The following is a 13,195-nucleotide window of genomic DNA, read 5'->3' as shown; positions in this document are numbered from 1 at the left end:
CCGGGACTGCCGAAGGAGCTGCGATATACATACCCGAAAGTAAGTACTACGAGCTAGCTAGTTGCGCGCATCTCCCGTTGATTCTAGCTACTTTCATCAATGCCATTTATAATGCTTCATTATCAGTTTGATTGACCTCTATTTCTCGTAAAGTGCTTGTGGCAGGAACAAGGGAATGATTATTGTGGACACTACGTGTGCGAGTTCATCTACAACGCGACTTGCAAAGATAAGCGGGGCTACTCTAAAAGACAATATGAAGTGCGTAAGCAATAATATTCACAATTTCATTTTATTACACCATCATTTCTGTTGAGTTTCATTCATATATATGTATTAACCCGCTTCTTCAAATTAGACGTGGCAGATGCGGAATGAACTCCTACCACAAGATCGCATGAAAGCAATTCAATTGGAATTCGCAGGATTCTTTCTTGACCACGTCATCAATAAAGCCGGAGAATACCATGTGGAACTTGAGTTCAGATGCTAGGGGATTGTAAGAGATCTTACATATTGTATATGTATGTAGCCAATAGCGTCGGATAGATAATACGAAAACTTGTTGTTCGACCAATCTCTCGGAGAAGGAGAGGTCGATCACTTCTCTCGGTATGCATGACGAACTTTTGTACTTAATGGTTTCCTTCATTTTCTTACTAGCTAGCGTGTCGAGTGCCTCTCTGTACGTATAGTACGTAGCGTCGACCAAGCATGGAGATAAGAGAGGACACTTCTCTCTATTAATTAATTAGCTACCTAACATAATATATGAAACACCTTAATTAACCATACAAAACCCAAAATCCGCCCCCCCTTTCAGAAAAAAAAACAAAAACCCTAGCCACTGAACAGCTGACGCGTGGATGCCTATTGGTCCCGGTTGGTGCCACCAACCGGGACTAAAGGGCCTCCTGCCTGGGCTCGCAGCACCGGCCACGTGGAGACCCATCTGTCCCGTTTCGTGTAAGAACCGGGACTAAAGGCCTAGGCATTAGTAACGACCCTTTAGTCCCGGTTTCCCAACCGGGACAGATGGGCCTTATGAACCGGGACAAATGGCCCTTTTTCTACTAGTATACTAAGAACCTCCTGCCTGTGTTAAATGCTTCAAATGGTACACGCCTCTCAGCTGCCACACCATGCAGATGGCAAAGAACGATGGGTGTTGTCTCAATGCCACTGTAGTCTTGGTCTTCAATGCTAGCAGCGATCTACAGGAGCAAAAGGAAGAGACAATCCCCAAATCAAATCAAATCCCCAAAGCAGATAACCTAACCCTAACCCTAGCTCTACAGCTCACCCGGTAATGCATGCCTTCGTCGTCGCAGAGGTTCATGTATTGCACGCTGGAGTCCTTGCTGCACTCGTCCTCTGTGACGCGACGGCGAGCCGGTTGAGGTGGCGGCGGCGGCGGGCGGCAGTGAATCAAAGAGAGGAGGGAGAGAGGAGAGAGAGAGAGGAGGGAAAGCGAGAGCGAGAGTGAGGCCGAGCGAGAGTGAGGTCGAGCGAGAGTGAGGTCCGACCAAGCCCACTTAGACCCACCGCATCAGCCTCGTCCTAGTCAGCGCACCGGGCACGCGCCGATTGGCCACCGTGTCACCTGGCAGGTGGGCCCGGGCTGTTAGATACATTGTCAATACACACTTATACGGTGGTCAGTCCATTTTGCAACAACTAGGCTCTGAGATGATACTGAATTGCGACATGCACGAACTATAATACTGACTCGTTACACCGTGCTGAAGTGTGGTATCTCCATCCAATTAGCTCCACCGGCTGCGTACGCACGCAGGAGGAGGCGGCCGCCGGGCGCGAGGACGACGCACGGGCGATTTTTTAATGGACGATTTGTTACGGGATGCAAACCTGTAGTATGTTCGTTTGCGCTCGTACGTTTAGCTATAGCAGCCGGACGTAGACAACCAAGGCATCATTAATATGGCGGAGCCGTCGAGGCGGGAAGACCAAATGGAGTTTTTTCTTCTTCTCCGAAACAAAGATCAAATGATGGGGTAGCCTTGTACCACGACACTCCTTCCAGCAACGTCCCAACCAGATAATCTGCGCGAGAGCGAGACACGCTAGGATGACAGTGCCACCGATCTGCCAACTGCCAACGATATATATCGACCTCACATCTTTTCTCGATATAACAGGGGGCACACAGCAACAACAACTTACATCTCTGAACGTTATTGTTGGATCGTCAAAGTTGTCTCAGCCTTGTTGGATCCTCAAAGTTGTCTCAGCCTAAAATCACCGAGCGTTTATCATTAGAAAATCAAGACACCCATATCGTGCGATCACGTCATGATGTTAGTCAACCCTGACCCTCAATCAGACCCATACTTAATAAAGGAGTTTGTCCTAAGCTATCTGCCAAAACAGCGTTTCTCATTAGAAAATCCAGACACCCATAGCGTTTCTCAATGCTAGTATTTCTTGCGGGGTTTAAAGCTAGTTACTATGAAACATTCGATCCTTTTTTAGACGATCCTTTGTAGTGCAAAGATCACCATGACACTTTATTTCTTGATTAATTAAACCAAAAGATGCTCATTATTCCATCTGTACTAGAAAGAAAAGTCTCTGGCTTTTAACGACACGTCTCATGTAATATGACCAGCCAGTTAACATCCCCTCAACTTTGGACCTATATCTACAGCGAGCGGCGTCGTCTCTGGCGGCGCCGTCTTCTACAGCGAGCGGCGTCGCAGGTGTTGCCCCTATGTCTCCTCGGCCGCGTGGGCGGCGAGGGACGGCGGGCGCTGTCGCCGGGCGTAGCGGGTGGTCGTCCTCTTGGCTCGCGTCCGGATCTGAAGGTGGACTCCCTCCCCCCCCCCCCCCCTGCAGCGCTGCTGCACACCGGATCTGGTCGTCGGAGGCCTCAGGTCGAGGGTGTCGGTGATGGTGGACTGCCAGGAGTCGCGAACCTGGACCGGGAGAAATCCTTGGCTGGTTCTCTGGCCACGGCGGCGGCGACACCGGTCGGTGCCGTTCCCCTCCACGGAGGCGTCGTCGAGGTTCGGTTCCTCTCCCTTCCGCCTCTTTCCCGGGAGAAATCCCTTGTCTTGCTTAGACTGGACGGCAACGGCGCGGTGCGTCGCCTCCTTCTTGAAGGTGCCGTCTTGGGCAAGGTGGGAGCGTGCAGTGGGGCATCGTGGTGGCTGCGTCTTCGGCGAGGGAGATGGAACATGGTGCTTTGTTTCTGAATTAGTGCAGCTCGACATTCCTTGATTTGTTCAGTTGCAGGCCAGCTTCTGCTTGACTGGCGTCATTGCCTTGGGCAGGGAGGGGATAGGGGTCCTCACTAGCAACTGCTCGACGCAATGACACGAACATGGCTGATTTCTGTGGGCCTGAGCTAATTCCAATTGTGGTGCTCCATCTCTTTTCGCTGTATGTTTGTTCAGTGACAGCTCCTTTGTGCAGTTTTTCCTCTTCGTGCTTGTATCAGTGAGCCTCGGTGTGGATATCCTCGGTTTCCTTCGTGCAGCGATAGGTCGGGCTGAGTATCCCCCTTGGTGGCCGGAACCGTGTCCGTTCTTTCCTCTAGGGTGAGCAATTCCATCTTCCGGCAGTCCGGCGCCTTTCGAGCCAAGGCGAGGGGCAGGGGTCCCCTCCGGATTTGGAGAACTGCGACATGTTTTCGGTGTCCACCGTCCTGGGTTGATGAGGGCGCGGTCCTTTGTCGTTGCGCACTGGCGCCGTTTGATGTTCCTCTCTGTTCGCTCTTCTGGGTCAAGTGCACTTGGAGGACTCCGTCGACTACAAGCTAGAGCTTATTTAGGATTTTGTGTAGGGCTTGTAGTCTTTGGTGCTTGTAAGCTGCTGGGCAACTCTCTGTATCCGCTGTAGATTTTCCTTTCTGTTCCGTGTTGGTTGTATTGGTGGCCTTGTGTAATCCCTGGCCGATTGATGGCTTCGTTAATTCAAAGCCGGGCTCCTCTGAAGCCTTCGTTCCAAAAAAAAACTTTGGACCTATATAAGGCGCTGGTAGACACATGGAAACCGCAAATTGAAAAGGCACACAACGTATATATATGGCTGCGTCACCACTGCCGAGATGGGCCCCGAAGCCGAGCCCCACCAGGCCACTACAGTCGATGACGTCGTCGAGCACTGCTAGGGTTTCATGGCGCGGCTGGTCGGCGTGGCCGTCAAGCCCCATCTTCTTCCCACGTTGTCTCTCTAACTCGGAGCCATGGGAGGCTTCGCCGGCCGACGGGGTAGTGGACAATGTGGAGCCCGGCGTTGCTGGGGTATTTCTGAAGTGGCAGGATCTATCGGTGACGGTCATAAGCAGGAGAAAGGGCCATGCTGTGATCCTTGATGGGCTTAGTGGATACGCGCGCCCTGGCGAAGTGCTGGCTCTCATGGGTCCTTCCGGCTGTGGCAAAACTACTCTACTTGATGCCTTGGCTGGTATAACTTTCCTACCATACAAAAAAGCTGATAACTTGAAATGTCCATCTTCTGTAAACTTACACTTTATCTTTTGTTTAGAAAAACTTATAATATATTTGTAAGATATGATTATTTGTTTTGTATTCCAGCTGTAATTTATTTTTATTTTTGCTAGTGTTCTTTGTTCGTAAATAAGTTCTGCACATGTGGTAATTTTGCTAATGTTCCAGTTAGCTATTTAAACTTGTTGCTATCTTTTGTTTTGTTTGATTTTGCTACTAGGTACTTTGTAAGTTGTTTGACACAAATAAACAGAAAAAACCCAACTAGAAATTTGTACAATAAAATAAATATCAGTATATAGTTCTGCTCTTACCTCGTGTTTCTATTAAGTGCATGGCTAATTTTTCCGGAAAAAAAGTCCATGGCTAACACGCTCCTACTTGGACGGCTGCGCCCCTTGTGTCGACGTAAAAAAAGTGCCAATGTGAAAAAGGGTAATTGATACGGACAACCATAATTTACAGTGCGATCGGTTAATTGGTGCAATACGATGCAACCATAAGCTCACCGATGTGAAAAAGAGTAATTGATGTGTTGCATCCAAGGTGATGCCACATAGCTCATGGCTCATGCACCAATGTTTTTTTAAGAGTAATCGCACCATCTTCCCGTCTCTGCATCTATATGATATGGACAACCATAATTTCCAGGGTTTAGAAAAAAACATATTGTATGAGATTGGTTAATTAATTATCAGCTAACTTCTTACAGTTGTGGTCTGTGGGTATATACCCTTGCATTTTGTGATATTATTTTAAAAATAACATGCCTGCAGACAGATTGCAAAATACATCAAATGGATTTTTAACCTTTAGTTTGGTTAGTTCAAATCTAAAGTTACACACAAGTTTTTTCTTTTGCACACAAGGTTTAATATATGCAAGTATTTTCTGTAAATATACAAAGATGATCAAATATCCGATGTGTAAATAAATATTTCATAGTCCACTTTGAAATAATCACTTCCTTCCACATTTCTATGCATAAATAGTGTTCAATAAAATTCCGATGTGCGAACCAACCCGGCCTCATGATTGTCGAACGAGAAACACACTCTCTAGTACTCCTGCTTGGATTTCGCTATGTGTCTTCTTCTTCCCATAATATTGTCGGCGCCACTTGTTACCTCAGCTAAACCATAGCGATTGTGGACAACGTTAATGTTTGGTTTGTCAATACGTTTCTCCTTTACTTATGATCTGTACTACATATACATATGTATATGCTTATAAACAGGACGACTCGGACCTAACATGAAAGCGAGGGGAGACATGTTGATCAATGGATGCCGTCACAAGGTTGCATCCGGAACCTCGGTAAGTTCCACATATGCCCATGCCCGACATTGATAGAGGTATAATTAAACATCGACGTTTGTGTATAACTCCCTAACAACCTCCGATCACGTTCATGCAATGAAGGCGTATGTGACCCAAGAAAACGTGCTGATGGCGACGTTGACGGTGGCGGAGGCAGTGCACTATTCTGCACAGCTTCAGCTGCCGGACTCCTTGACGCCGGCGGAGAAGCGGTCATGGGCCGACGATGTTATCCGGCAGATGGGACTCGCCACTGTGGCCGGAACTCGGATCGGCGGGCGAGTTTGCAAGGGAATCAGCGGTGGCCAGCGGAAGCGAGTGAGCATCTGCATTGAGCTGCTGGCGTCGCCGGCGCTCATCTTCCTCGACGAGCCAACAAGCGGGCTTGATAGCGCCACGTCGTACCATGTCATGAGTCGCATCGCCGGGATCGCCAGAAGGAATGGGACGACGGTCGTCGCAGCCATCCACCAGCCAAGCACAGAGGTGTTCGAGCTCTTCCATGGCCTCTGCCTGCTGGCCAATGGGAGGGCAGTTTATTTTGGGCCAGCTTCCAAGGCAATAGAGGTACGTGTACTTCAGTTCGGAATTTATGGTTGCATTGGTGACCCTGCGACTAGTGTCAGTATTACTTATGATTTATGAAAACATATCTAGTTCAATGTTGTGAAAGCATATCTATAAAATATTGGTCCTGGGATTAGTGTTACTTATGGTTTGTGAAAGCATATCTAGTGCAATATTGTGGCCTGAATTGCAACATAACCAATGTCCTCATATGTGTCTGTGGGCGAGTGATAAACACATGGCTCAGTGTTAATATATCCATTATTACTCAGGACAGAGAAACCAAACCGCAAATACAGGGGCGTATAGGCCCCGTTTGGATAAATTCAGCCGCCAGTGGATTGCCCAAAAATTGGTTACTCAAATGGGAGGAACCTCTGGGTATAGGGCGTGACCCAATTCAAGCAGATGCCTTCGCAGCTGTCAACGCCAAAAAAATTAGCAAGGCGGAACCGGTGTGCGATCAAATAGACCCATAGTAATTGGACCCGAATACCGAGCAAATGTTAGATTTTTAGGCATGGCAAATCAAACAATTTTCAGAGCAAATTATGTTTGCCAAGAATGACAAGTTTAGCTGACGAGCATGATAAATCTGTCCCCGCTTATTTTTTTGCCAGGAAATTGCCAGTGCTGACAGACTAAATTTGCCATATTCACGTCAATATAAATTGCCATGAAAAATGTTTGATTTATCACGCCTGAAAATCCGACGTCAGATTTTTAGCATTTCCGTACTAATTTGAGCGCCCCTCCCCCTTCGCGCGAAAAAGTAATAAATTTTGGCCCAGAATTTAGGAAAAAAGACATCTCCACTTTTAACCTCTACCGCTGTAGTGTGCATAGCGGCACCATGAGCATCTATTTAACCATCATCATAATCTGAAATTTGATTACATGCATTTGAAAAATATCGGGTGGTAAAATCTTGACATATTTTGGTGGCCATGTACTGTGAACCATTACCTTTTACGGGTTCTTTCTTTGTCCAAACGCCATCCAAATGTTCTATCTTACAAAAATATTGCTTAGCTAGCGTGATAATGTACATTTTCTATATGCTGCTCCTTGAACAACACTTTCACCTAAAGACCTCATTTACAACTGGTAAAATGTCATATCTTAAACACATTTAATGGAAAGAAGAAATGATCACTATCTATATCCCAACTAACGACATGAAACTAACAGTAGAGATTTTCAGAACCATTATATTTCCTTTGTGCAAGGACAGAGCTGCCTTGTAAGCAATGGGGTCACTATTCTTGAGTATGTATTCTCTAAATTGCACATGACCATGTTTGAGAGTTGTCCCCGACCCCATCTACAGGACTACAGAATATTTGGAAGTTTCGTACGGGAACAAATTTGTATATAATAGGCCAGTAATAGAATTGCATTAAATCACTGCATGAAAATTGAAACGTAGTTAAATCACTGCAGAAAGAAATAACAGCTTGGGGGCATCATTAGACTAATTAACAACACTTTAATTAAGGTAAACTGGCCAGCTTAAACAATTTATACTCTGGCAAGATAGTGATGGCAGGATGCTGTTGATTTGCTGAACTTGTGCATTCTTATCATTTCTACATAGAAAAGGTGTGTATCAGATTGAACATTATGATTCTTATGATGGAAAGTATAGGCTTGCCAACGTTAAATTTGACACCAACATGTCTAACAAACTAATTAACAGAGAGCAGATACAATTATTAAGAAAGTTGTTTTAGCACACAGGACAAGTGTACATATGCAAAACTAATGAGCTTACGGCTTAAAAAAACTAATGAGCTTCATTTAAACGAAATAGGCTTTCGCCCCGCTATATAGATATAGCAACCACCCGATACAACGAAGAGTCCAATGCTGGGGCAAACAGCACAAGCATGCCCAAAACAAACAAAAGAGAAAGAAGAGATAAAATAATGTTAACAACGTCGGATCGACGAAAACGATGATAACCCGAAACCGCTGCGCCCACCTGAGATCTACCACCACGCTCCAAGCACCTCAAACCTCCGCATACCAAGCAGCACCTTCAAGAAGGAACACGACGATGATGCTGCTGCACGGACAGGTCCTAGGGTTTTCCCCGGTATGCGAAGGGGCGTGGGGAAGGGGAATACCCGACGCCCTTCAGGAAGGAACGGTGGCGCCCACAGGCGTCACCGCGTCGGTGCCGAGCCGGCACGGATTTTTTCCCATCTGGCAAACACCCACATCCCCGAACGGTCCGACGCGCTCCACCAGACATGCCACCCACCAACGTGCGCCACCACGGTCTTGCCATCATCACCGCCGCCTCACCATGGCCATCGAAGCGAGACCGACGAGGTCGAGAGGGAGCAGCGAAGAATGAGGAGCGGTAGCGACAGCAGCCACGCCGGAGGAGACAACCTCCACCACCATCGGCGGTCACCGACCAGATGCGGCAAGGGGAGCGTACCAGGCCCTCGAGGTCCGGCCGAGCCCAAAAGGGGCTCGTGAAGCCCCCATCGCCGCGCTGCAGTAGACGTCCGGCCGTCTCCACAACCCCCCGCACAAGCCGCGCCACCACCGCCCCCGCCGGAGCCGCCGCGGTCAAGACCGAGTCAGGCCCGCCCAGACCCAGATGGGGCCCAAAGGGCCCAGATATGGTCCGGGAGGGCGCCGCCACCATCCACCGCGCCAGCCCGCCGCCAAGTGGCCGCGTCGCCGCCTCTAGGCCACCCGGAGCCACGCCGCCTTGAGCAGCCGCCACCGGAACCACCGTCGACCGAGGAGCACCGCCGCGGGATGCCACCACCCGAGCCATGCATGGCACCGCACGCGGGGAAGGAAAGGCCGCCACCGCCGCCAACACCACGCGGGCAGGCCCGGTGGCGCAGGCCGGCGGCGGCGGAAGGAGGGGAAGGGGAGGGGGGCGCTGGGGGGCGGGGAGAGGGCCCCTCGGCCCCCTCGCTCGGGGAGGCGACGCGGGGAGCGAGCCGGGAGGGGGAGAGCGAGGCGGGGCGCGACGCAGCGTGCGCGGCCGGTGGCCGGAGGCGCGGGAGGGGATGGCGGCCGGCGGCGGCGGAGGCGCGAGGGGGAACCCTAGGAGCGGGAGCGGGGAGCTGGAACGCAAGCGTCAAGCAATGCTATTCCCAACTAATGAGCTTCATACCAGTCGATTGTTAAATGCAAGTGCAACTTCAATGTCTCTCTGAAAAATAAATAGCAAACATTTGAATAGTTACTTCTGACTTGAAAGCACGTACAATACGGAAAAGGATTTGTAGCACCTGGGTGCTCCACACGCCTATATGAACATTAAATGCAAAAAAAATACCAGGAAAATTCAAAACAAATCTGGGGTTTTGGGACATGTAAGTGCTCAATCTACTTTCGTGTGAAATTTTGTGAAAAAACACCAGAAAATGTATCTATGGAAAAAATGACCAAAAAAATTCCTATGTACACCAAAAAAACTGATTGGATGGATTTTAGTTCAAACTGTATTTTCTTCGCTACAGATATATTTCCTGGTATTTTTATACGAAACTTCATACGGGCGTAGATTGGGCACCCAAGTTTGAGATCCCAAGATTTTAGTTTTTTTAATTTTCCTGGTATTTTTTAAATTTAATTTTCGTGTAGGGGGTTGGAGCACCTTGGTGCTCCTGTGTATTTCCCATCCAATATTGACTAATGTAATTCAGTACTACAAAATACCACTTCAAGAGCATTGAGAACTCCTATCACATACAGTTTGCTAAACCGTTTGAGACACAAGACAGTGGTAACAAAAATATCATCAGAGGTTTTGCAACTGCCTATGATACCTGAATACCACATACAACTATAGTTCCAAACCATCTGTGATTCAGTTTTTGGTTGTAGCAAGAATTTCTTGGATACTCTTGCAACACATAGCTACTGGCAAGTACGTTCCGGCATCGAGTTCGGGATCCACAATTGGATCTCCTTGCCATTCTCGTCATGGCACCATGTTGAAATGAGTGGACAAAGAATCCACCTCAAGAAAAAAATAAACACTTGTTATATGAACATTTCAAACATAATGAAAGGCCGAGCCTTTCAATTACTTATAACCAAGAATTTCTAAGTAATTCCAATGTCTGTAGGAGTTCAAACATGTGTAAAATATACTCGCATAGACTTACAAGTCACATATCTTTCTCTATTTTAGCAGTTAATGCAATTATTCTAGTCTCTTTTCTGTCATTTATAATATTCTCTATGCTTATGAGGTAGAAGGTCGGTACCCACCAGTAACATCAAAATTGTACACATTTCTAAGATTTCCACTTTTAAAAAAATTGCATCAAATTTGTTAACTAATGTACATGATGCTTTTCTATAACGATTACTATATTTTTGTAAAACAACATTTGCTTGTGAACCATTTATGCACATGTATGAATTTTTTTAGGCTTCAGTCTATTATAGATGTGTCTGCACAGAAGATGCTTTCACTTGGATATGTGTGGGGTATCGCTAGGTTATATTTTTTTTTCATGAAAGATTGTTTCTATAGTGTGTACAAAATTAACCATACTCTTTTGGGTAACTTGCAGTTCTTTGATGCTAATGGGTTCCCATGCCCATTGAGGAGGAATCCTTCTGATCACTTCTTAAGGATGATAAACACAGACTTTGAGGTATGAAAATGATCTCTCAAGGCTTTGTATTTCTGTATGGAAAATTTAACTCGTGGTAAATTGAAAGGCATATACATCATGTTTGTGTAGGAAGCCGAGGAAGAATCAGCGATAAATTTGGCACATGCTGCAAAAGTAATCCAAACTCTAGTGGCTTCTTCTGGCTCTCCTGCTATTTTAGGAACTGAAATGGAAGCAAGCAAATTAATTAAGAAGGTATCTTCTTTATATGGACTAAGCTGATGCATTTGGTTGAGTATGTGAGATTATATATGTCTCACTTATATACTTTTGCGTCTCCATTGTTTTTGTTTAGCAGGGTGACCATGTACTTCAACAAAGGCAAGCATCGTTCTGGACCAAATCGATTGTCCTAACCAAAAGATCAATGATTAACATGCACAGAGACATAGGCTATTATTGGTTACGTTTTGTAATCAACATCGCACTTTTTTTAACCATTGGGACCATTTTCTTCAATGTTGGTCACAATTATGCATCAATCCAAGTGAGTAGTCGATTCCTAATCTATAAAATAAAGAGTGAAAATAGTAAGTATTTGTAGGTTGACATACTACTCTATGTTTGTTGACCATTCTAGGCACGAGCATCTATGCTTATGTTTACATCAACCTTCATGACAATGATGGCAATCGGAGGTTTTCCATCATTTGTCGAGGATATGAAGGTGGGTATCATTATTGTTTCTAAAACAAGTCTACTTTGGTTTTGTGATTTTCTATTACATGATAATTTGGAAAATGCAGATATTTGAGAAAGAGCAGCGGAGTGGACACTACGGGGCCATTGAATTTGTAATAGCCAACACACTTTCATCAACTCTATACTTGGGTCTCATCTCCGTACTACCTGCCGCAATTGCTTATTACCTAACTGGACTTCAAAGAGGAATAGAACACTTCTTCTTCTTTGTTGCAACTCTATGGACATGCACAATGTTGGTTGAGGGTTTGATGATGATTGTTGCAGCCATCGTACCTGATTTTCTCCTAGGTATAATTACGGGTTCTAGAGTACAAGGGCTACTAATGCTAAACGCTGGCTTCTTCAGGCTTCCAAATGACCTCCCAAAACCAATATGGAAGTACCCAACGTACTACATATCTTACCAAAAGTATACAACTCAAGGATTGTCCAAAAATGAATTCTTGGGCTTGGTCTTCCAAGATTTAGGTCTTGCCAGGGGTATTGACATTAGTGGTAAATATATCCTTAAGTACAACTTACAAGTGGAGTTAGGTTACTCTAAGTGGGTCGTTCTTGCGATCTTACTTGGAATGGTCATTATCTATAGGGTGCTTTTCTTGGTCATTATAAAGGTTTCAAAAATGGCAAAACCATTCATAAAATGTCTAATAGCAAAAGTGTAATGACACATTGTCTATGAAGAGTAAAATTATATGTTTGTTGTCCTATCATACATGTATGTTGTTTGCCATATTTGTAAGAGACCATCGAGATAATTGTACCTGGTTTGAAACTGTTATTGAAATATGCCCTAGACACAATTGCAAAGTCATTATTATTATATTTCCATGTTAATAATTAAGCTAGAATTGCAATGGTTCTTGAATGTGAGATTCAGAGGAAAGCCTAGTTGCATCCATTGAAAGATAAACGCCAAACATATCCCTAGTCGGGCCTTTGGACTAGCTAATGTATTATTGATTGTTCCGTTTTCCTGACCATGGGCATTTTTAATGTAACAAGGGTGCTCGCAATAATGAGAACACATTGTTGTTGTAACAGTGTTATGGGATAGACCCAACTTATGAAATACGATGAGATCACGTCGTTAATATGTCATCGGTGTTTTCATATAGTGTGTTAACTTCTACTTGCATCCATAGACCATGAATCGTAGACCCGGATATCAGATGGTTACTTTGGGGTTGCCAAACGTTACTTCGCCATTGGGTGATTTTAAAGGTGACTTTCGGGTACACCAGAAAAGTATGTCGTGGTGTTCTATATGTCAAGATCAGGATTAATCTCTTTGGGGATGACGACATACACTCTCGGCCCAGTCGGTTTTACGGTATCCAGCGTCGCCTGGCCAAGTATAGTGACTAAGAAGTTAGTCACGTCAATACCGGAATACGGAAACAAGTACACACCAGTAACACGGATAACTAGGTATAGTGATCAAGGTGTTGATCACTGGGATACCGT

At 45.7% G+C, this 13,195-nt stretch overlaps 1 protein-coding gene across 1 annotated transcript; it reads left to right on the top strand.

The window, feature by feature from the left end:
* The first annotated feature begins 4,036 nt into the window (after positions 1–4,036).
* On the top strand, positions 4,037–12,393 carry LOC109746441 (ABC transporter G family member 1-like). Its single transcript, XM_040401613.2, has 8 exons — positions 4,037–4,428; positions 5,710–5,789; positions 5,895–6,359; positions 10,919–11,002; positions 11,093–11,218; positions 11,322–11,510; positions 11,604–11,690; positions 11,770–12,393. Exons 1-8 carry the CDS (start codon positions 4,047–4,049, stop codon positions 12,391–12,393), a joined length of 2,037 nt encoding a protein of 678 aa, XP_040257547.1. The 5' UTR covers positions 4,037–4,046.
* Positions 12,394–13,195: the final 802 nt, after the last annotated feature.

The sequence above is a fragment of the Aegilops tauschii genome, chromosome 2 (assembly GCF_002575655.3).
Source record: "Aegilops tauschii subsp. strangulata cultivar AL8/78 chromosome 2, Aet v6.0, whole genome shotgun sequence".
In the NCBI taxonomy this organism is placed as follows: domain Eukaryota; kingdom Viridiplantae; phylum Streptophyta; class Magnoliopsida; order Poales; family Poaceae; genus Aegilops; species Aegilops tauschii.
Note: the sequence above shows the minus strand (reverse complement) of the source record. Positions and strands in the feature narration are given on the sequence as shown.